Source organism: Phoca vitulina, unplaced genomic scaffold (assembly GCF_004348235.1).
Source record: "Phoca vitulina isolate PV1807 unplaced genomic scaffold, GSC_HSeal_1.0 scaffold89, whole genome shotgun sequence".
NCBI lineage: Eukaryota > Metazoa > Chordata > Mammalia > Carnivora > Phocidae > Phoca > Phoca vitulina.
In genome coordinates, this window is record NW_022589792.1 from 1,430,479 (window position 1) to 1,454,065 (window position 23,587).

The following is a 23,587-nucleotide window of genomic DNA, read 5'->3' on the forward strand; positions in this document are numbered from 1 at the left end:
AATACCGTCGTACGGCTCGTGTGTGGATTTCTCTGGAGAGTAAAATCCCTGATGGGGGATTACGTAGGCACACTGTGACAGGCCGTGTCTGTCCTTAGGGTCAGTCCTGGTTTGTCCACCCAGGGTTGCAAGATGTGCCCTTTGGATACTTGGTGGCAGCTTCCCAGAAGGGGGGAGGAACTCAGAGCCACAGTCAGGCAGGCGGTGGGGGCACAGTGGCAACGCCCGAGCGGGGCTGTGTCCTCAGGAAAGGCATATTTCTAATGTGGGGGCGCAGCCTCGGAGCACGTCCCCAGATGAAGGCACGATGGGGGCCAGGAAGAGCCAGTGCAGAACAGGAAGGCAGAGGGGGCAGCTGAGGGGAGCAAAGGGGACGGAACGTGTCCAGTGGGAGGAAGCGGTTGGCCTGGGCGAAGAAGGGGGAAGAAGGGAAGTAAAATGCCCCGCAGGTGGTGGGGGCCTCCGCTGAGGGCTGGCACGCAGGCAAGGGGCCTGGCTGGCCTCCGGGGGGCCTGGCTCTGCATCGTGGCACTTCCTGGAGCTGTGCCCACCCCCTCCCCCCGCATTTCCCTGTGAGCACAGCGGGGCTGCTCTCGTGCTCTAGGATGCTGTCAGACACTAGGGTGAAGGTCTGCAGAGCGTGTAGCCTCCATGCCCCCCTTAAAGGCCTGTGGCTCCCACAGAGGGGTCTGGGACCAGCCGCTGGGGCAGGGCCCCCAACCACAGAGGACTTCAGCGGGGCCATCAGATTCATAAGCACCGAGTGTGAGACTCCCTCACACCTTTTTTGTAGCTTGAGGATGGACGCTAGTAAATTCTTGTCTGTTGTGGGAAAGATGGCAGCAAGTGCTTCTTTTCACTTTCAGGGTATTAGCTGCTTTTATGGCTTTTGTTTTGTTCCCTCCCTCCCGCCCCCCCCCGTCTCTCTTTCTCTCTATTAAAATAAAAAATAAAGTCATACAGCCCAAATATAGTGACTATCCCATTTCTTCCCATGTGGTTGCTGGGTCCTTTCCCCAGCGGTGGCCAGTGTCACCACTAACTGGGCTGCCTTCTAGCAACGCTCAGGGCCTGGAGAGACCACTGTGTCTGTAATGCCCCCCATCACTACCTCCCTCTCCCTCCTCCCCTCCCTCTCCCTTTTCTTTCCCTTGCCTTCCCTTACTTCTTTCCCTCCCTTAACAGCGGTTTGTTTTCTGTTCTCTCTCACGTTTTCTCTCACCACCCATCCTGAGGCTTATGCTGTAACCTTTTCTGCAGCGCTGCTTCCTCTTACAACTTGTGAGCAGTTAACAAATCCCCATGATTCCAAAGCAGAAGAGGAGAGAAGGGGCCACAGGGAGAGGCCCCCTTCCTACCCGCCTGCCCCACTCCGGCCTTGCTTCCGCTTTTGCTTCCCGTAGAGCTTCCTTCTCTCTGTTCAGGCAGCTAAAACTACGTTCCTCCTTTTCCCTGTCTTCCACAGAAGGAAGCACATGCTGTTACGTTCCTTTCATTGGGGAGCTTGTTTCCATCTTAGTTTATAGGGCCCGTCCCTGTGTCTCTCCGTCTGCCTGTTGTTCCATGGCCCACGTGGACCGTCACCCACGGGACAGTCCTTCAGTGCGTGGGTCCTTGGGTGGCCTCCTGGGCCTCTCACCAGAGCACTTGTGGGAGGCTGTTGCTGGTCGGCACACGTGTCATGTGGACCCTGCGGCATGGTCAGCCTGGTTAGCTGCCCTATGGGGGCCACCTCTCCTTGTCCCACGCACTAGTGTGACTCCAGCCGGAGAGTTCCCTGGCTTTCTCCTGAGGCTGGGTGGTGTGCTGGGCTCAGCGTGGCATCTTGGCATCGGTCCTTGGAAGGTGCCACGGGCCGGCTCCTTCCCGGCATCCCGCCTGTCCTAACCTCTGACCTCTGGCCTCTCTCCCTTCCCCAGCAACTGACCAACCACATCAGGGAGTCGCTGCCAGCCCTGCGGAGCAAGCTGCAGAGCCAGCTGCTATCCCTGGAGAAGGAGGTGGAGGAGTACAAGAACTTCCGGCCCGATGACCCCACCCGCAAAACCAAAGCCTTGCTGCAGTACGTGCTTCCCCCCGCAAGCCCCCCAGCCTGGCTCACGGGGTCCTCCGCCCAGCCACAGGGTCCCAGGTCCAGGCTGGGTGCTGGTCCTCAGTTGTCCATCTGTTCACTTAGTGTAGCATTTGTGGAGAGCCTCCTATGTGCCGGGCCCTGTCCTGAGCCCTGGGGTTGCCGCAGTGAATGGGGCAGACAGCCATCCCTGCCCCGTGTGCTTAGGACGGGGATGGGGGAGGGATGGGACAGAAAATAAGTAAGTAAGAAAACACGTCGTGCATTAAATGGTGAAATATTAATGTGGGGAAGGGGCTAGGGTGCCGGGATGGGCCTGGGGGTGCCATTTAAAACAGAGTGGTCAAGAAGGCTGCGCTGAGACAGAGTCAGGCAAAGACCTGGAGAGGTCAGGGATGGGGGCCTGGCCAGTGCAAAGGCCCTGAGGCAGGACTGTGGTCTGCAGTGTTGGAGGGGGCTGTATGACAGAACAGAACGAGTGAGGGGCGGAGTGGAGGAGGGAAGGGGACGGGGCAGAGCATTCAGGTCTTTGTGGGCCACAGGGAGGAATTGGGCTTTTGCTCCAAGTAAGGTGGGATCCATGGAGGGTTCTGAGCAGAGGAGGGATGGCCCTGATTCAGGTATCATAGGCGCCCTCTGGTGGCCGTGGGGAGGACAGACATGGGGGACTGGGGTGAGAGTTTGGCCCTGGGTCAGCTCTCTCTGCTCTGTCCTTGGAATTCTCACTTGGACCCTGAGTCGGTGCTCACTGTCCCAGCTCAGAGCTGTGGGGGACTCTTCACAGCCATCCTGCTGTGAGGCAGGGGGTAGGTGTGCCCCACGATCCCAGGCTCTCTCTCTCTCAAGGCTTCTCTTGCCTCTGTATTCCCGGTTTCTGGACTACCAGGAACCCTGGGCGCTTGGCTAGAGTGCGATCCAGAAACTCCCTGGGAGCTCATAAGGCAGATGGTGCCACCCATGTGGCTCCTCCCCTGGACACACCAGAGGGACACCACCCGCAATGGCCGTCATAGCCCTGCTGTCCGTGTCCATCCCCCCCCGCCCCCTGCCACTCAGCACTGCATGGTGGAGGGTTCAGGGGTGAGAATGCTTTTATGCTCAAACTTAACACTGTTTACTTCTTGTGGGCAAAGAGTTTCTTGGGCTCTGAGATCACCCTATGCCTGCCCTCCCACCGGGTGTGCAGGGAGAACCCCATTCACTGGCAGCCGCGCCTGGCTGCCCCGGCGTCTTGCAGGCATCGCCGTGTTTGCTCACGAGAGCTGGTCATCTCTTCGCTAGCAAACTGTGCTTCATGCTGCTGGCCCAGTGGGGGCTGGTCCCTCAATTGCAGCAGCTCCCCTTCAGGGCAGACTGCACGCAGAACTTGAGGACATCAAGAATTTGGAGGGGGGCAGAGATACAGAAATGATTAAGGCAGACAGTGCAAGAAGCTGGGGAAACAACTAGAAATGCTAAGAAAAACCGAACACTAATAAATACTTCAGTTTTCCGCTGCTCACATGGTCACAGTACTAATCAGCAACATTTGGAGACCTTTTTAAGGGCTGGGCTGGGTTCCAAGGGCCCATGTGCGGTATTAACATATTGCATCAGTTATGTGAGCACTTTTTAAAAAGAAAAACATTTTAACTTCCCTGAATTCAGAAGTTTGAGGTGAATCACCATTAACTAGCCAGTTTTTCTGGTATTTTTTCTTTTTTTGTGGGGGTACAGACTAATAGTGCTCTTTAGGATTGGTGATTTCTTGGAGTTAATAAAATCTAGAAGTTCTTTGAATCCTCACAATGACCCCATGTGGGGACACTGTTAAGATCAACTCACTATGCAGAGGTTCAGAGAGAGGCTCAGAGGGGCAAAGACACCTGAATTGTGTGGAGGGGCTACCTTTTCACTCACAGTTCTGCCTGGTCAGGGCAGAGGTTGCTAAGCTGTGACCTCACCCCCCACTCTTACCATCTGCAAAATGGGAGTAAAAACTGCTACCCACCAATCACCGTACTGGGCCTGTAAAGCGGGCCTGGCGTGTCGTGATTGCGTGCCATGGGCAGTCCTGTAATTTATTTGTTTTGGTCTACGCGTACATCGTGCTGCTAAAAAAATGAAAAGGAGCATATAAGCCACGGCTTGACTCAGCGTGATTCTGGAGCTGTGTCACAACCTCCCCTCTGACGTTCGGGTTCTCTTTTTCCTGGTAGGATGGTCCAGCAGTTTGGGGTGGACTTTGAAAAGAGGATCGAAGGCTCCGGAGACCAAGTGGACACGCTGGAGCTCTCCGGGGGTGCCCGAATCAATCGCATCTTCCATGAGCGGTTTCCCTTTGAGCTGGTGAAGGTAGCGCTGCCGGGCTGGGCCCTCCTGACTCTGGTCAGGGCCTCCTCCCAGGCCAGGGGGTCTTGAGCTCCTGCCTCCAGGCTTCTGCCTACTGTGGGCGGAGGTGGTGGAGATGTCACCTTCAGGCTTCCTTCCCTGAGCAGGCAGCTTCGAGGTGTGCAGCAGACCCATAGGAAAGTTCCATTTTTGCCCTCTGACGAAAACCAATACACATTCTTTGCAAAATACATAGAAATCATAGGTCGGTTCTCATGGGAAAATGTCCTCCTCGTGGTGAAGGGGAGAAAAGGCAGGTTAAGGAGCCAACACGTGCAGCATAGCATACAGATAATATTTACAACACCCTTCCACATGAAGGCTGTGTCTCGATGTGTGTCTTTGCATAGACAGATCTGCAAGAATACTCATAAAAATGTCAGTTGTGGGATTTGAGATTTTTTTTGTTTATTTGCTTGAAGTTTTATACTTTTCATACATCATTTTTATGAAAACCAGTAAAATTATTTTCAATAGAAGATCAAAAGCTAAAGGGATGAAAACACCCATAATCCTAACATCTGCAGCAACTCCCGTTAGCATCTCGGTGTTTGCCCTTTCAGGATTATTTCTGTGCAAACGGGTAAGTCCCCAGCATACACACAACACAGCACATCTGCTCATCCGTACTTGAAAAACAATTTATGTGTCTCTGTACCGTGCTTTTTTCATATGGTGGCCATCTTTCCAAACCAATCATTTACATTTCATGCATTGCTAACGGCAAGATAATATCTTATGGATGTCCCATCATACATTGAACCAGTCTCCCATTATTAGACATTTAAGTTGTTTTCACATTTTTTAGCAGTTACGAATAGTTCTATGAACATAACTAATTCTTATGAATTCCTCGAGGTAGGTTTCTAGACCGTTTAAAACTGCCTGAGAGTATAGTTATGTGTTTGGAGGCCCTTGATTGGTACTGCCAAATAGTCCATAAAAAAGTTTATGTGAATTCATGTTCCCTCTGAGAGAGAGTGAGAGTGTTCATTTCAAACCATCCTCGCTGAAATTGGGTTTTAATGTTTTTAAAAATTTTGACCAGTGGAATAGTCTGCCGTGTGAAAACAGCCACACACAGGACATACGTTCCCCAAATACACACCCATTGTGGGGGTGCCGCAGGTACCTCTTTGCATGTGAGTGATTTGTCTGCTCTCAGATGGAGTTTGACGAGAAGGATTTACGGCGCGAGATCAGCTACGCCATTAAGAACATCCACGGAGTCAGGCAAGTTCCAAGGGGAGAGCTGCCATGTTCCCTTCAGCTCCGCGGCGCCACTCTCCAGCCAGTTGGTCCCCCATCCCTCCAGGTGCCCTGAGTGTGAGGCCTGGAGAGGGCTCCTGGGTGGTTTTCGGTAGCTTTAAGTCTCTCCCTGTGGGCCTCCAAGGGCACTCGAGGGCGGGTGTGCCGTCTTGTGTGGATCTGTTGTAGGCCATGGGGCTGCTTGCTGCCCTTGGGTTAAATGTAGGTTAAACTGCCCAGTCAGTTGGCATGAGCCCAGCTTAGAAAGCTCACTGTAGCTTTGCCCCGGGGGGTTGCGGGGAGCCAGAGCTGAGTCACGATTACAGGAACCCAGCATGCGTCCCCATCACAGGTCCCCCGTGAGACTCCTAGGTCCCCTCTGTTATCCGACAAAAGTAGTCACTCTGGTTGTCCAGTCTTCCATCAACCCTGGGGTCCTTGGGTCATCCTGTGGGTTTCCAGGCAGTGGATGCAGGCATCCGACCCCCAGACCTGACTCAGTCTCGGGGCCCTGGCCCGTGCCTATGAAATTGCTGACCGTGCTTTGTTTCTCTCTGACTTATCTCCCCTACCCCCGGGTACGGATGGTTTTAGGACCGGGCTCTTCACCCCGGACTTGGCATTCGAGGCCATTGTGAAAAAGCAGGTCGTCAAGCTGAAAGAGCCCTGTCTGAAATGTGTCGACCTGGTTATCCAGGAGCTAATCAATACAGTTAGGCAGTGTACCAGTAAGGTATTGGGCCCTTGGCAGGGTGACTCCTGGCCTTGGAAGCGGGGGTATGGGGGTTTGGTATCAGGCTCCCAGTGCTGCTCCAGCCTTTGCCCTTCCCCCCCCCCCAGATTGCCTCAGTTTCCAAGAATGTGGCCTTCTCCCTGGGGCTCGGGCGGCGGCGTTGGCCTGGGCGCGATGTCCGGGAGGGAGGGGGGGTGCGCCAAGCCTCCAGAACTGGCCTGACTGGTGGGCAGGGCTCCCTGGGACCCTGATACCAAGCCTAGCATGTGTCTGATGGACGTGGGGGTTTCGTTGGGCTGTCGCTTTGCTGCCTTCTGGGAAGCAGAGAGGGACCCCGCGTCAGCTGTTGGAGGCCAAGCTCCCTGAATCCCCCCCCAAGCCGTCACCCCTTCTTAACGAATGCCTGGCACCCTCAGGCTTTCTGGAGCCAGCCACTTCTCTGTCCCCAAGGCACTAAGAGAGGTCCGAATGCTGACAGCAGACTGAGTGGGTGTCCGGCCCAGCAAAGCTGGCTCCGCTCCTTGCTGCCTCCACCAGGAGCCCTGGCTCCCTCCGGGTGTGGAGCTGTCCCCCCAGGCAGCACGTCCTCCCAGCTACTAGGCCCCAGGCATCCGTGTGCTGGTGTTCACGGGCCACCATCTCTGGCCGGCGGGACGCACTGGGCTCCCCCGCAGTCCTGGTTCCCAGGGCAGCACGCTTTGGCCGGACAGCTGAAGTCTTTCCCAGCGGGCGGTTTATGCTTGCACGTCCGCAGAGGCCCCAGAGCCCTGGGTCAGTCTCCTAAGGCAGGGAAACTCTGCTTGAGCCTTCTGTCTCAGTCTGGAACAGCCCACATTTGCTTCTTAAGCTTCTTCGATTAGAAAAGGGAGAGAGAGAAAAACCTAGATGGGGTGGAGATTATTGTCCTAGAGTCCACTGTCACAGGTGTGAAAATGCGAGGGCTTCACGTTCCCTTCGCCGTCTGAATGGTGATACTGACCCCCTAGCCCCGCCCCGGCCCCAGCCCCAGCCTCCCCTCCGACCCAGGACTCCTCCTTGATCTGAAGCAGCTTCCGGGGCAAATGCGGGCACAGGCTCCTACTTGCATGTCACTAACCAGCTGACTCTCCTTTCTTCTCTTTCTGTCTCCCATCCCACGTGTGTGGCCTGCACTGTCCCTGGGTGTTTTTCTACCTCATCCCGCCCTCCGCATGACCCAGGACGGGGCTCTTCACCCCCGACATGGCCTTTGAAGCCATTGTGAAAAAACAGATTGTAAAGCTTAAAGAGCCGAGTTTGAAGTGTGTTGATCTCGTGGTCTCAGAGCTGGCCACGGTCATTAAAAAGTGTGCCGAGAAGGTAACCGAAGGTTTTGTTGTCACCTGCGCATTTGTCCCGCATCTCCTCTCCCCCCGTGTTAGTCTCCACCTGCGCATCTGGAAAGTCTGCCTCAGCAGGCACCCCCTTCCGTGGGCCACCTTTTGCTTGGCAACACCTCAACTTTGCCTGGCAGACGAGAGGGGGGAGTCGCAGTGCCCGGGTGTTCCACGTTTCCAGTTCGGGCTCTGATGGGGACGGGCGGCCTGGGGTGTTGCCAGGGACAGTCACCAAGCAGGCAGTGGGGACGAGCGGCGCGCCTGTTCCCGGAAGCCCTAATTAGAGGAGGAGGGTCTCCACCCGTCACCCAGCGTGAACTGATCGGCGCGCAGACCTGCAAGTTTGTGTGTTACGGGGCACTTCAGAGGCTTTCCACTAGTGACTTTGACCGTCCGCTCAGTTTTCCCCAACACGCGGACTTAACCCAAACCTTGGAGGGTGGGCTTCTCTGTGTTTGGTTCAGTTAGGATCGGGGAAGAGCTTTCTGTAAGGGGGTCCCTCTGAGGTAGATGGCCCAGATGCCACTCCCGTCATCCTAGAACAGGCGCTACTCACTCACGAGCTGGGCGAGAGTTCCCGCCCCACTGGCCCGCTGGCCCTGATAAGGCTTGGTGTCCTTGCTCTCACCCCGTGCTGGGCGGAGGGGGTGGCCATCACTCTCGGGCAGTAGACACACACCACCCACTTTCTCTTGCCACTTTCCACCTTCAGATCCACTCTCAAAAAGCATCTCTGCTCGTGCGTGGGCGCCCTGTCCCTCTGTCTGGCACACCGTCGCCCCACCGTCCCCTTCTTGTCTCCCAGCTAGGGCAGCTATGAGACAGGAGTGCGGTGGGGACTCGGTAGGCCCACCCCTGGTCACTCCCCTTCCCCCGTGTTCTCTCTGTGGTTCATGTTGTTTCCTGTGCCACGAGGACTCAACCAATGCCACCCCCACCCCCCACCCCCCAGCTCAGCTCCTACCCCCGCTTGCGAGAAGAGACGGAGCGAATCGTCACTACCTACATCCGGGAACGGGAGGGGAGAACCAAGGACCAGGTAATTGGCTTTTTGTTTGACTTTTCAGGTATAATTTATGTGTGTAACTTTTTTTTATGTGCTTAAATCTTGAGCATACATTGCCTTGAATAATGACAGATGCGTAAAGCAAGGTGACCCCCACCTCAGTCAGACCCCCACCTCCGTGACCCTCAAAATTCCTGTCCTTTGCCCCACCCCCAACCCCAACCCCCAGACCCTGGCAACAACTGGTCTGCTCCCTTGTCCAGAATGTCACTCAAATGGACGCGTGTAGTATGTAGCATCTTGGTTCTGCCCTCCCTCACTCAGCGCAGAGCGTTCAGGATTCATCCCTGTTGTACGGGGTGTTTGCGAAGGTTGTTGCTGTTGATCGCTCAGTGGTGTCCCGTGGTGTGTGTGGACCACAGCTTACTTATCCGTTCGCCCAGCAGAGGATGTGTGGGTGCTTTTTAGGTTTTAACAGTTCCCTTGTGGAGACCGTCCAGGCACACACAAGGACAGAGAGTGGGGCCGGTCCCCACACCGCTGCGGCACGGGTCTCACCTGTCACGTGCCCAGTGAGCCTACGGCTGTCCTTTCGTCCCCGTGGGGCCCTCGTCTGGTCTCAGCCCCTCCCCCCAGTCATCCACCGTGACCTCTTCGCCGGTGTTTGTTCAAACCAGAACAGGCCCCCGTGTTGGGTTCGGGTGTGATGCCCCCCCGTGTCACCATCAGTGGAGCAGGACATGGCTCATTTGTCCTTCAGAGGGTCCCCCAGTCAGCCTGCGCCCCAGCCCATGTGGCTTCTGTAGCCCGGAAGTTGTATCAAAAGCTTGAAAGATTCCAGGGGCGTCTGGGTGGCTCAGTCGTTAAGCGGCTGCCTTCGGCTCAGGTCATGATCCCGGGGTCCTGGGATCGAGCCCCGCATCGGGCTTCTTGCTCAGTGGGAAGCCTGCTTCTCCCTCTCCCACTCCCCCTGCTTGTGTTCCCTCTCTCGCTGTGCCTCTCTCTGTCAAATAAATAAATAAAATCTTTAAAAAAAAAGCTTGAAAGATTCCAGTTCGTTTTGTTGTTGTCAGGGATGTGGCTGTCCCTTCGCCACGCCAGAGTGCCTGGTTGTCCCACGGCCAGCACCTCTGGGCGCCGGCCCAGGGCTCTGGCCCATGGCGCTCAGGCTTATAAAACCAGCAACAGTGGCTCCCATGCACAGAGCCCCCCAGCATTTTCCAGCAACCCCACAAGGTCCAAGTGACCTTGTGCCTGGCATGTTTCACGCTTGAGTGCTCAGAGGCACAGTGAAATGACAGGAAGGGGCAGGGTGTTGTGTAAAGGCCTGTCCTTTAGCTGAGATGACATCCTGACTGGCTCCTAGTTGCCTGGGTTTGTGTGTTCCATTCTCATGCCCTCACCTGGCCAAATTGCCTTCGCTGGGTTTTTGTTTGTTTCTTTTTTTGTTTTTGTTTTTGTTTTTTTAAAGATTTTATTTATTTATTCATGAGAGACAGAGACAGAGGCAGAGGGAGAAGCAGGATCCCCGCGGAGCAGGGAGCCCGATGCGGGACTCAATCCCAGGACCCTGGGATCATGACCTGAGCCGAAGGCAGACGCTTAACCAACTGAGCCACCCAGGCATCCCTTTTTGTTTGTTTTTTTAAGATTTTATTTATCTGACAGAGAGAGCGCACAAGCAGGAGGAATGGCAGGCAGGGGAGAAGCAGGCTCCCTGCTGAGCAGGGAGCCCGATGCGGGGCTCGATCCCAGGACCCTGGGATCATGACCTGAGCCGAAGGCAGACACTTAACTGACTGAGCCACCCAGGCGCCCCTGCCTTTGCTGTTTTAATGTAGCACTTACAACACACCGGGCGCTACTCTAAACATGCTGTGAATTATTTAACCCTATGCAGTCGGGCCTCTCGTTGCCCTTTCCCACTGTTCAGTAACAAGTGGCCAAGGGTCCCACCACCAGGCAGGGGCCAAGCGAGACTGCAGCCCAGGTGGTGAGCCCCAGAGGCTGTGCCTGAAGCCACCACCCGGCTGCCTCACTTTACTCTGTTGGCCCAGGCTTTCTTTCTTGTGAGGCCCTGAAGGTTCAAAGTACCCATGCCCCCTTCCCTCTGCAGATGTACCCCAAGGTATGTGTGTGCCTGGGAAGCAGTATGGTTCCAGCCCCCCCTGCTGGTGGGTGTGGGAAGGGCTCCCGCCATTGCCATCCCCGCCAAGCTCAGCTCGGTGCTCATAGTTAACCCCGCTTTCTTCCAGATTCTTCTTCTGATTGACATCGAGCAGTCCTACATCAACACGAACCATGAGGACTTTATTGGATTTGCCAAGTATGTACTTTTCAGGACAGTGGCTGGTGGGTGGCCCCAGTGCCTGCCCTCAGAGCCAGGGCCCGAGGGAGGTGGTCGAGTTGGCTTCCCTCAGCCGACTAGGGCAAGAGGGTCTTTCTGTCAGGGTACTGGGGTGAAGCCTGGAGCCGCCTGGGGGTATCTGGAAGCTTTCCTGGGCTAATAGCAGCCCCCATCCTCATTGTCCTCAACACGCCTCCTGTGGGCCCGACCTCTGGTCAGCCGCCTTGGGAAGGGTGAGGCTGGCAGCATGCTTTCCTTCCTGCGTGACTTCTCAGAGCCTTCCATAAACTGTGCAGCTTTCCCCGGACTCCCCCATCTGCACTTGGCCCTTTCACGGAGCGTCTCACGAGCTCTGGGCTCCGACTCTGGGGGCTGCTCTCTGGGAGGTGCTGTCCAGGCCCTCTGTGGCTTCCGTCTATATACCATAGATTCAAAACTGGAACTTTCCATGGCACCTGGATAAGGGGCCAGCGCAGGGATCTCTGATTTTGGCATGATGTAGATGTAAATGCTGGTGGCCTCAAGCATCGCTCACTGACTCCCTCAGCCCCTGGGCCCGCCCTCAGCCACCTTGGGCGTCATGTAGATTGTTCTGGTGGCTCCTGAAGGTCTTCTTGCCTGAGCCCAACAGAATCACAGAATCAGCAGTAGCCAGCTTCCTTGCATTTGCTTAGCATTTCTGGTGTGTGTTCTCTGTGCCAGGCTCTGTGACACAGCAGTGAGCAAGCACAGACCCAGGTCCCCACCCTCAAAGGAAGGTCCCATGCCAGAGACAGACATGCACCAAACCAGTTAAGACACAGTGCCATCACTGCTGGGGTCAGGGCTGTGTGAGGCTTGTGTTGAGTCCGGAGGGCCACCTTCTGGCCTGGCCTCGGGGTTGCAGGGAGGCTTTCTTGTGGAGAAGTGCCTGTTAGAGCCCAGTGTTGGGCTAGCAGGCTGGACAAGAGGATCTTTCGCTCAGGGGTCTCTGTGCTGGGCTAAGCACTTACTGAGTGGAACATGTACAATTGCACTCAACACAGTTGGTCAGCTGATCTTTGCTGGGCAGTTGGTAGGTGAGTGGAAGGAATGAATGAATGAACGAATGAATGAGGGCATGATCAGAAGCTGCTCCCCATGCCCAGATGAGCCAAGGGCCCTGGTTGGGCCGTCCCTGCTTTGGGAGGGCTGGGGGACCCTGACCACGGGCCGCACCGCAGGTGCACCCCCTGCACCTCTCCCCCCAGCAGCCAGGTGTGTGGGGGCTGAAAACGCTGGTCCCCCTCTTTGGTTTGCTGCTGTTTTCCTCACCTTGATGTCTCTGCTTCTCACACTTCATCCACAGTTCCTTCTCACAATCTCTCCTGTTTTTCCTTTGACCACTCCACTCTTTCCTCTGGATTCCTGGGCCTTCCCACTTCCCCCAGCTGTTATTATACTGAGCAGCTGGTGACCGGGTGGGTATTGCCTGCTGTGTGCCTTTTTCCTGGTGTGTGAACGGGGTCGCCCTGGCTGGGCGCGGGGGCCCAGGGTGCCAGGCTCCGCCCAGCCCAGGCACAAGCCAGGGTCCCAGCCTTGGGGGGGGGATGTCCCCGCGGGCCCACTGGATAGCCTTGGAGCGCTGTCTCGGAGCCAGGCCCGGTGCAGGGCCTTTGGGGCAGGACGGTGAACAAGCCACACTTAGCCTTGCCCTTTCGGAGCCCACAGGCTGGACACGTGTTATTGAGCACTTTGTCACAAGGCAGACAAGAGTTGGAAAGGAGAGTAGGTGAGGGGCTGTAGGAAAGTGGAGCAAGGGATGTGGCCTGGAGAGACCGCCAGGTGACAGTCAGGGGACCCAAACAGTGTTGGAGACAAGGAAGGAAGGCCAAGAAGCAGGGAGGCATGGGGAGACCAAAGCAAGGTGGAGGTGAGAGACCAGGCCCTGTTGCCAGGAGGGCCCTGCAGGCCGGGGGGAGGACTTTGGACTCCTTCCCCCCACCATTCCCCACTCCCTCCCACCCCCCCATCCCCAATAGCAAGACATTCCTGATTGGGTAGACGCAAGGGAAAGGGGCAGCTACATCAGCTGCCAGGGGAAGGTGGGAGCCAGGAAGCCCCTCGGAAGCAGCACATCCGGGACCTCACTGGCATCCAGCCATCACTGTGTGTGGCTTGATCAGTCCTGTCTCCTTCAGACACTGTTGACCGAACTCCATCCTGTGCTTAGATGTTCTGGGCTGCTTTCTCACTGCCCTCTAAATGCAAAAACCAGGGCCCAGAGAAAAAGCTCTATAATGAATCCACTGAATGTTAGGAAAATTGTTGGATAAATTCTTCCCCCGTACTAAATGTTTCAACCTTTACTGATCTAGGAAGAGAAGCCTATTTCCTTAACTCTCTCTCCCCCTCTCTCCTTCTCTCTCTCTCTCTCTCTTTCTCCTTTATCCCAACAGCCAGCTTGAACTTTCAGGTACAGCCCCAGAGGCAGCCAGTAAAGGAATGAAACAAGGTGGTTTGCCTTGTCATATTCTGAAAGTTCCTAAAGCAATATGTATTCCTAAAGGAACATCTTATTCCTAAAGGAATACGACAAGAAAAGAAAATAGGATGTCTAAGTTATAGGAGATACCCGTTATTTGCAGGTGGCGTTGTGATTGTCCCAGTGGAAAATAGGATGAACAAGGGAGCTGAGTAGGTTCCCACATACAAGATATGTGACCTTCATCTGTGTGGCACAAACTAGCTAGGAAACAGGATAGCTGAAGAGGAAAAGAGATCAGGGACTATAGACAAATAAGGGACCTTAGAGAAACACACCCTGTGGACCTTATCTCTCCTCTGCATTGGGCCAGGAGCCATCCAAGATGTTTTCATGGTGGGCAGCTGTCCCATGGTCTGATCTCCCGGCTCTGTGGTCAAAGCCTTTGAAGACTTGGTGCCGGGGTCAGTGATGGGAAGAGAGGGTGGGAAGAAGCCTCAAGTTTGACCCCCAAACAGCCTGGTGCTCAGGTTACTCTGAAGCCACTACGGTCCCCTCCCAGCCACCTGGGAGTCCAGCTTCTCGGGCCCCCGCCTTGGAGGCTCTGGGGCCGTTGACCCCTGGAAATAGCTGGTGCTCTTGGGAGTGGCTGAGGTCAAGGCCTAGAAGCCTTAGTTTAACTAAATACATTTTCTTGTTGCATGAGCCCGACTCTTTCCCTTGGGCAGCCCCTTGTGCGTAAGGGGCTTCTCTCTGCCTCTGCCCTTAGCTGACCCCTTGGCCTCCCCAAGGGACAGAGTACCTCCCGCGTGTCGCCACACGAGTCCTCTCTCTGCTTTGTTTTCAGCGCCCAGCAGAGGAGCACACAGCTGAACAAGAAGAGAGCCATCCCCAACCAGGTAGCCCGCCCCCCTCAGCCCATAGCTCTACCCTTGGGGCCGATGGGCACTTAGGGACCACTGAGCCCAGTGATGGTGCCTGGCTCGTGGCATGTCCTACCAGACCCTTTACCCCCACTCCCCAGCCTCTTGAGTCTGTTCAGGTTTTGATGTTTCAGGAAACCCATCTTTGAGCTGAAGCTCTGGCACAGGCTAGGGGGCAAATTTGTACACCCACAAGGCCCTGTCTGACATCCAAGGCCACACTTAGAACTTGACCCTTGAGAGGGGGCAGCCCAGTCACCCATGGGTGTCTGCAGACAAATTGGGTTCCTGGTCCTAGCCCCAGAGACTCAGAATCTGTGGGAGGGTCTGGGTGGGAGGCTGCATTGTGATAAGCAGTTTGGGGAGCCTGCGGGTGCTTTGAGCCCCATACCCGGAGAAGCCCAGAGCCACGGGAAGGGTTTTCTACCTCGATGTCATGCCCCAGCCAGAGGCCTTGGGCATGAACAATATGAACAGCTTCATATATGCCCGTATCAGGTGCCTCTTTTTTTCTTTAAGAAAACACATCATCTTTGCAAAAATTTCTGTCAGTGCCCACCCCGCTTCTCCACATTAGATGGGGTGGGGGTGGGGGCAGGGGTGGGGGCTCTGCTATCCTGCACGATTGTAGAGCCCTCTGGAAAAGAAGGATGTAACCACTGCATGATTTTTTTGTGCTTGCCGTAGGTAATACATATGTTGTTGCTTTTTTGTTTCGGGAGATGATAATGAATTAAATATTAACACCATGAATATAATTAATAGCATGTAATTTTTTTTCTTTTGCTGTTTTTTTCCCCTGCTCTTCTCTCCTCCCATTTTTTGTGCTTTTCCTGCTTTTTCTCTGTCCCCTCATGTCCCTTACGTTTCTTTTCCTCTGCCTGCTCTTCTTTGATTTACCCACAATCCTAACTTTGCATTTTCAAAGGGGGAGATCTTGGTAAGTACCCACTTAGCGTGGTAGCAAACATTAGAGAACCTAAGAGTGGTGGAGACCCCGCCACCCTGTAATGTCCCTAGAATAACGAAACAACTAAAAATCAAGCTAACCTAAAAACCGCCTGCCATGGCCAACGCCCGCCGGACTTCGTGTTTCCCTGGGCATAAGCCAACTCACACAGACACTAACCTGACCACCATCCTTGTAGGAGGCCCACCCTCCAGCCCATTCCTGACACATTTAGCTAGTTTCCTATAGGTCAGGGATGGCAAATATTCAGCTAACACCTCCCAAGCTTCCCTCCCCTCACCTCCCTGGCCAGGGAAGATTTTGCTTAAGTCCTACTGGAACTCGTTCTTGCCGCTGCCACCACTCCAGTGCAGACATCACCATGCCGAAATTTCCTCCTCCTGCACTCACGGCAGACATTACTAATGGATCCAGCACTCTTTCCTTTGTGCCTCTCCCTGGCTCTGCCGGAGGTAGGCACAGCTAATCAATCCTGGCATTCTTTCCTGAGCATGCCACCACTCCCCATTCTGTGGCAGATGTGACTAACTGGTCAAAGAATGCTTTTTCCACGTTGTAGCTTTGCACGTGACACCCCTCCAACACCCATGAGAGACATGACTGATTGATCAGGGAACTCTCTCCTGGATGCTGCCACTATCCTTCTGTCCCCATGGCAGATACGATGATTGATCAGGTCTGTTCCACTTGCTCCCTCCTCTTGTATCTGGCCTGCGGCAGACATCACTAATCGATCCTAGCACCCTTTCCGGCTGCGTCCGGAATTCTCACTAAGGTGGCAGCTGCCACGCATTGATCAGTGGGGCTGCCCGCGATGAATGGTATTTGCCATCCCTGTTATAGGGAACACCTCCTCTCCGAGTGTGGCCCAGCCCAGTGGGGAGCAGGTGCTGCTCCCATCTTGAGAGGTGAGCTGTTTTCAAGGTGCTCACCTCCAGGCAGCGGGCTTCAGCCCCAGCTCTCCACCTCAGAGAGCAAGGCCTAGGCCTCCTTTCTCTGGGATGTTCTCCCACCTCCGGCCCCTGAGGCACTGGGCGGCCCAGCTGCTGCCCTCTGGCAGGGATCTTCTGGTGAGCCCTGGGGGTCTTTGCAGTAGCTGAGCCGATCCTGTGCCAGGGCTGCACTGCATCCGGGGTGTGGAAGGTGCACAGAGAGCCAATGCTGGGCATGGTCGGGTGGGGGTAGTGGCAGGAAGAATGGCTGGTCCTTAGGCCTGTGGCTCCCACTTTTCCCCATGTCGCCCCCAGTGCTCTTTGAACCGTTTCCTCCCTCCACATGTGGCCCAGGGGCCTGCTTCTCGCACCCCAAGAAGTTTAGTCATTCTTTTCCTGCCAGATTCCAAGTCCCCAACCACAAAGCCCAGCCCTGCCACATCCGTCAAGGCTGTGGGCCCCCCGGGTCTCCCAGCCACGGTTTCCATTCCTGCCCCGGGCGACTCAGGCTGAGACCCTCACCCAGGAGGAGGCTGACCCACCCTGCCGGCGGGCCCCAGCTTGCTGCTTCCTGCCAGCCGCCCGCCCGTTCTGCTCCCGGCGGCCCTTCCTCCCGTCCCGGGCGTGCCTGCATGCCTGTCGCTGTGCACCCTGGAGCGTGGGAGCCTGCCTGCCTCTTCTGTCCCCTGCCCCCCTCCTTCTAAGCCAGGCCCCTGGGGCACAAGTCTGGCTTTTGGATGAGGAGGCGCAACTCCCTCTCCTCTAGACTCCACGCGCGCGTGTGTCTGCAGCCCACGGCTTACAACTCCCCAGGGTGGGATTTCGTCTCTGACCCCACTTGGCTCCCACGCAGACAGCTCTCCGGGCAGCTCGAGGGGAAGGGGACCTTGGAGGCTTCTCCAAGTCTACCCAGCAGCCTCCTGCCTCGAGGCTCAGCTGTGCCATTCCCGGCCCGGCCCGGCAGTGCCTCCACCCCGAGGCCACACTGCCCATAGCGTGGCCAGGGCCCTGTCGGCCAGCTCTGCCCGCTGCTCACTGAGGGTGGCGGCAGGTGAGCCAGGCCCCTGAGGAGCCAGTGGGGCACGTCTGCCCCCTTGGGAGCTAGGCTGGGCCCCAGAGTAGAGAGGCCTCACCCTGTGAAGATTTCTCTTCTGGGGAGCGTTCACCACCTGTGTTCACCTCCTGCTCCCCTTCCCCTGGTTGTCAGTGACTGAAGTTTAGAAGTATCTAATCTGCCTGGCCTGGGCTAAGGCTAAGCAGGCCCTGCCCCGCCCCCTGGGGTGGGGAAGGAAGGAGCCGGTGTGAACACACAGACCCGCACTGCCCTGGGGCCAGGGACTCCTTCCCGGGTCATGTGCAGGATGGCCTCGGGCCTGGGTCTGAAGACCAGCCTTGCCCCCAGCGTGACCAGACATTCCCCTTTGCCTGGGCATGGGGGTGTTCCCAGGACTCCAGATGTTCAGTCCTAAACCAGGGTGCCCTGCAAGGATGAGCGTACTGGGGCCGGAAGCCTCTGCCCCCTAGCCCGCCAGGCAGCCCATGGTTGGGCAGGTGCTTCCTGGTGGCCACAGGTCTCCCCGGGGCTCTTGTCATCACTAGGAAGCCTGGAGAAGGGCTGCCAGGTGGGATCCCGTGCTGTCCCCAGCCTGGGCAAGGGCTTCCGGGTAGTGCAGGGGTCCCTGGGTGCACTCAGGCCACCTCCACCTTCATGGCCTCTGAGGCTCAGAGCCTGATTCCAGCCATAGGAGGCAGGGGGCCCTGTGAAGATTTGACAGGCTTGGGGGCAGGTCAGAGAGCAGGGGATGAAGACCCTCTTGAGACCCACCCATTAGGAAGACATGTAGCCCCCAGAGTCATCCCTGGAGCCCCATCTCCGGTGCTTTTGCCACGCCCCACCCTGGGGGGGACTCCATACCAGTCCTTCCCAGCTGTCCTTGGCCGCACGTCTGTAGCTTGGCCCGGTCTGTTGCTGCCTGGGCCCCAGATGGCCCTGCCTGTGTCTCCATGTGCTTCCCGCTGCCCTGGGGTCCCCAGTCCAGACTGATGGGTAGCTCCGGCCCACACATACCTCATGACCCAGGGAACATAGGACCATGGCCCCCCAGGCTGCCTACATATAGCTGTCAGGTGAGTCCTCTGCGTAGGCCTGGGTTCTGCCTCCTACTCAGATGACTGCTGCGGCCAGATGAGCCCCATCTGGGGATCTTCCAGCCAGAACCTTAATGTGTCAGAGAAAAGTAGGCCTGCCCCCCGGGTTTGAAGCCAGCGTGGGGCATGATCCCCCTGCAGGTTCCCCAGGCTCAGACCTTTGGCTCCAGCCCTCTGGGTGGAAGCATCCCTTCCTCCTAATTTCTGGAAAGAGGCTGTGGGGAAGGGAGCCCCAGGACAGAGACTGGCCACGATCCCTGTTCAGCGCAGGTCCCTTTGCCCACCGACTGTCCTGAGTGAGTTGGGCAGATGAGCCAACAGAATGGGCAGCAGAGTTGCCGCTGCGTGTTGAGCCTCTGCTGGTCAGCCACGAAAGGAGAGAAAGAACCCCTCCATTGTGTGGCAGGTTCCTCCAGCCTTCCCTCAACAGCCGCCTTCCAGAGGGTGCAAGGGGCGGGGTCTGAGGGCGGCATGGTACCTGCGTCTTGCAGGTGTGATTCCTCCAATGGTCACGTCCCATGTGACACACGTATGGGCCTGGGACCTTCCCTGGGCCCCTTCTAGCCGGGCATACCCGTTCTTGCCTGTGTGAACAGAACCTAACCCCGTGTGTGCAGGGGGTCTCCTGGGGGTCCGCTCCCTGTCAGCCCTGGGCCTGCGAGTGAGCGTGCGTGCCCTGTGTCTGTCTGCCTGGGCGTCCCATGTTGGTTGCCAGTGGGAAATGCTTAGGGGCAAGGTGGAGTTGGGTCGCCTGGCTTCGGGCTGGAGGTGTCCCTGCCATGGTCCCTCTTCCTTACTGGGGACAAGGGCCCTGGCCACTGCGCAGGGGTGGGCCGGGCGGGGCGGCAGGCGTTGTCCTCTGAGCGACACCCTCCCCCCCAGGTGATCCGCAGGGGCTGGCTGACCATCAACAACATCAGCCTGATGAAGGGCGGCTCCAAGGAGTACTGGTTTGTGCTGACCGCGGAGTCTCTATCCTGGTACAAGGATGAGGAGGTGAGTGGCTGGGGGGCAGGGCAGTGGGGCTGGGATGGGTGGGTGCTCACTCATTCACTCTGGTTCATTCAAGAAAGGCTCCCTGAGCACCGCCAGGATCCCAGAGCTCCGGCAGAGAATGGTAATGGCCAGGCTGGCCCCCTAGGGGTCCAGCCGGGTGGCAGCTCCACTCCTCCAGGCTGGAAGGGAGATGGGGGAGGGGAGCCCTCAGCGGGCTGGAAACTGACCCCAGCCCCCAAAGTCACAGTGAGGCATCCCTGGCTCTCAGAGCGGGCAGGGCCCGAGGTCAGGGACTCAGGCTCACAGCCAGGCTGCTGAGGTGCTGGGCTTCCAGCGTCTGCAGCCTGCACGGGCTCAGCCGGGCCCTTAGCCTCCTTAGGCCTCTGTTTCCCCATCTACGAAGTAGAGCGGAATGGGCCCCGGGACGGGCCTAGCTATGGTGTCTTTCGAGCGGTCCGCATGTGCTTGTCCTTATCCAAAGGACGTGCGGAGGCCTCTGGGAGCACTGACCCGGGCGAGTAGCCTGCAGGCTGCCTCATACCGCAGTCTCCATGACCCTGGGGACAAGGGCTGCGAGTCCAGTGGGCAGCCTCGGGCAGTGCCGCTGTCTGGGTCCCTTCGCCTCCACACGGGCCCATCCTCCCGTCCCGAGTGGCCCATCGCTTTGCTTCGTTCTCTTAACAACATGGCCGCGGCTTAGTGGCCTCGGGAACGATGCCGCCCCAGGGTGACTGCCTGTTGCTCTGTTGTGGGCTGGGCTGGCTTCTGAGGGTCACCAGCGAGGGGCACTGTGTTCCTCTCACTTTCCTGGGCCTACAGGCTCTCCCCGTTGGCCGGGGCGGTGTTAGGCGTCTGACAGAGGCCCGAAGCGAAGGCGGGTGGGGATGACGCTTTTGCATTTTCACCCTCCTTCCGCCCCTGTTGTCTGAAGCCCAGTCTGCTCTGGGTGCATCAGCTGCCGGGCACGCCGAGGACTGGTCTCCACCTTGGGCCCAGGCATCTCTGCCCAGGGTGGGAGTGCCAGCCTTGGCCACAGCCTCGGGCAGCTGTAGAGGGACTTCTGGGCCCAAACCCCGTCCCGGCAGTTCCCCGCCAGTCCAGTTTTCAGAGCTCCTTCCTTCAGCGTAGGAGGGGCTCCTTCGTTTTCCCGTCGTGTGCGTGTCGAGAGCAGGAGCCCCAGACCCTCCTGTGGGCCAGACCAGAGGCACGGAAGCGCCGGGCGGGACGAGGGGGGAGCGCCCGCCGGCAGTAACGAGAACCAGCAGGCCTGTGAAAGGGGCCCTGTGTGCGCCCCAGACACAAAGCAGGCTCAGATCGGGAGGGACCCTCAGAGTTACACACGTGGCCGAGACCCCCCGACGACCAGGCCACCTTCTCAGAGACCCCTCAGAGAGGCAAAACGTATTTCTTTATTTTGAAAAACCACCGAGAGGAAGCAGTTCCAGTGTGGGGTAGGAATAGGGGACCGATTCAGCCAAGAGCCCCCCGACCCCTCAGCGGGCGGCAGGCTCCCTCTGCCTCGCCCTGGCACCTCTCCTCCCACCCAGGCCCTTTTGTGACTCCCCAGTCTTTTGTCCAGGTCTCCACCCCAGTGGGAAGCAGGGCGGTGGGCACCGACACTCACCTCTGGGTCTGCCTCGCTGTGGAGGCGGCAGCAAGTTTGGGGGGTGCAGGTCCTGATGCGCCGCTTGCCCGAGCCCAGCCTAACCAATGTGCAGACTACTGTACACATTCAGAGCCCCCTGAACAGGTAGTCTGAACACTGGGTTGGCGGGGCCGGCTGTCCATCCTGCAGGCCCCCCGGGGGGGAGGGGGCAAGTCGGGCCACCGCGCCCCGGCCCCTCGGAGCAGGCGAGGAGGCCACTGCCTGCGCCGATCCACTTCGTCTCTTCTGACGTGGCACGGCTGGGGCCGGCTCGCATCTGGAGAAAGTTGTGGGTTTGCAGGAAATCCTAAGGAGGGGGTTGGGGAGCGGGTGGGCGTGGGCGGGAGGGAGGGCTTGGGTCCGCGGCCTGTGTGTGCAGGCGAAGGTCTCTTCGGGGGTCGGGTGGGGGCGGGGTGTGCGCACGGCTCTGCGGCTCTGTGTGCGTGTCAGCAGCCCAGGAAGGCAGTCGCTGCGCTCTGGGCGGAATCACACTATAAACAGTTCCAGATGTGGCGTCTCGCTCAGGGCCCACAAGGACTGTGACTCAGTTACTTGGCCTGGCTGGCCGACTGGAAGCTTCCTGCCTCCTGACACAGCAGGGTGGGGGCAGCAGAGGCCCTTCCACCATCTTCCGGGCGGGGAACCCCAGCCCGGGCCCCTTCTAAAGCCCCCAAGACTTTTCTCGCAGAGGTTGGTGGGGCCCTGGGCCTTGCCTGGAGCCTTTCTTTGCCACCCTCTGTCCTTGGACTCCCAGTATGCAGCCTGAACGAGGCTTTCCCGGCTCCATGGCCCCCGGGCCCCTCTTCTGCTCCTCACTGCAGCTCGGCCGGAAGGAGCACTCTGCCCTGCTTCCTTCTCTGCCAGAGCCCAGGGAATGGACTCTGGAGCCACAGGCATGAGAGACACACAAAAGAAAACCCTAGTAGTGCCTCATACGCTCACCTTAATCCTCACCTCGCACAGGGAGGGCAGGACCCCTGTCCACCTTTGACAGATGAGGAAACTGAGGCAGAGAGGGGCAGTGGCTTGCCCAAGAGCATATGGCCAGGGAGGGGCAGAGCCCATCTGAGCTCCTAAGGCTGCAGGGCCAAGCCCATGCACCCAAGCCTGCTGCTCACTCCTGCCTCTCTTCCTGTCGTCCTGAAACTTGGAGCCAGCCCCCACCTGCTAGGGATCCCCTGGTCCCCTTCCCCTCAATCTCTGTGGCTGTTCCGGAATTTGGAGGCAGCAGCACGTTGGGCTCTGTTCTGGGGCCTTCTGGTACACAGGGACAAAACAGGCGAAAAGTGAATTCCTGGGTGAAGCCCGGACATAAAGGGTGATGGGCAGAACCTGGCTTTGGGGCACATGGGCTTCTGAAGTCCCACTGTGGCCCACTCCCCCTGCCGTGTGGCAGCCACCTTCCCTCTCTGAGCGCAGCGCTTCCCTGGAAGACATGGGGGAAGGTCACTGGAGCGACTGTGGGTCACATGGGCCTGGGAGCCAGGGGATCCTGATGCACCCTGATGCTGTTTTCTGGTTTCCTGATGTAGAAAACTCATTAATGCGCCCCCCACACACGCTGTCCCCATGCACCTGCAGGGGCCCAGCCCCATGCTGGGAGTACAGTGGGTGCTTAGCCACTGTCGGTGAGTAAACGTTGGCTTCCGTGACCCACATCCTCCCTGAGCTGCTTCCCCGGCAGTCATCAGGACTGAGGCCGGGCACTCAGTGGGCGCTTCCTGAACAGGACTGCCCTTAGGAAGTGAGTAACACTTCTGTGGCCTTGGAGCTCAGGCATCACCTCGAGGGGCCTCACTTTTCAGCTCCAGGAACTTCTGAAGCTGATGAATTTTAAATCCCAGCCCCACCCCTGAATCGTCGCCTGCCCCACTTGGCCTCAGTCTCCCTCTCTATAAAATGGGATCACAGTGGTAACTCAGTTACAGGCTCATCATGAAGATGTAGTAGTTAATGGTTTCATTCACGCAACCTGGTGGAGAAGAGGTTGGATTCTGGGTAGAATGAGAGCTAGCCAATGTCGAGTATCCACAGTGTGTCGGCAGTGAACAAAAGAAACAGGAGTCCCTGACCTTGAGTAACTGACAGATCAGGCCGGGTGACAGACGGTAGCCTAAGTCCATGAGCAAGATGATGTGGTGTGTCCAGTTACATGAGGGAAAGTACCAAGAGGAGGAGGAGGATGGGGGGGTGGCGAGAGAGAGAGAGCAAGCAAGCAGGGTGGGGACAGGTCAGGCCTCTCCAGGAGAGTCCCCTCTGCCCAGAAACCTGAAGGACGCATGAGGAAGCCATGTGGGCATTGGGAGGAGCATTCCAGCAAAGGCCCTGGGGTGGCGTCCAGCCCAGGGCATCCTCAGATCCTGTTAAACAGTCCATGGTGACCCCTCCCCTTCCACCCTC

At 57.5% G+C, this 23,587-nt stretch overlaps 1 protein-coding gene across 8 annotated transcripts in view; it reads left to right on the forward strand.

Moving 5' to 3' along the window:
* DNM2 (dynamin 2) overlaps positions 1 to 23,587 on the forward strand; it is an 85,091-nt gene that overhangs the window by 52,260 nt on the left and 9,244 nt on the right. For 3 of the 8 annotated variants that reach the window (XM_032395917.1, XM_032395920.1, XM_032395924.1), the window contains exons 7-15: positions 1,920 to 2,062; positions 4,270 to 4,405; positions 5,607 to 5,674; positions 6,284 to 6,422; positions 8,730 to 8,816; positions 11,039 to 11,109; positions 14,421 to 14,472; positions 15,425 to 15,436; positions 19,429 to 19,542. In XM_032395917.1, the coding sequence (XP_032251808.1) occupies positions 1,920 to 2,062; positions 4,270 to 4,405; positions 5,607 to 5,674; positions 6,284 to 6,422; positions 8,730 to 8,816; positions 11,039 to 11,109; positions 14,421 to 14,472; positions 15,425 to 15,436; positions 19,429 to 19,542 (822 nt within the window). Of the gene's footprint in view, positions 1 to 1,919; positions 2,063 to 4,269; positions 4,406 to 5,606; positions 5,675 to 6,283; positions 6,423 to 7,621; positions 7,761 to 8,729; positions 8,817 to 11,038; positions 11,110 to 14,420; positions 14,473 to 15,424; positions 15,437 to 19,428; positions 19,543 to 23,587 lie in introns of all 8 variants that reach the window. The other 5 variants (XM_032395916.1, XM_032395919.1, XM_032395923.1 and 2 more) reach the window with 3 other exon arrangements.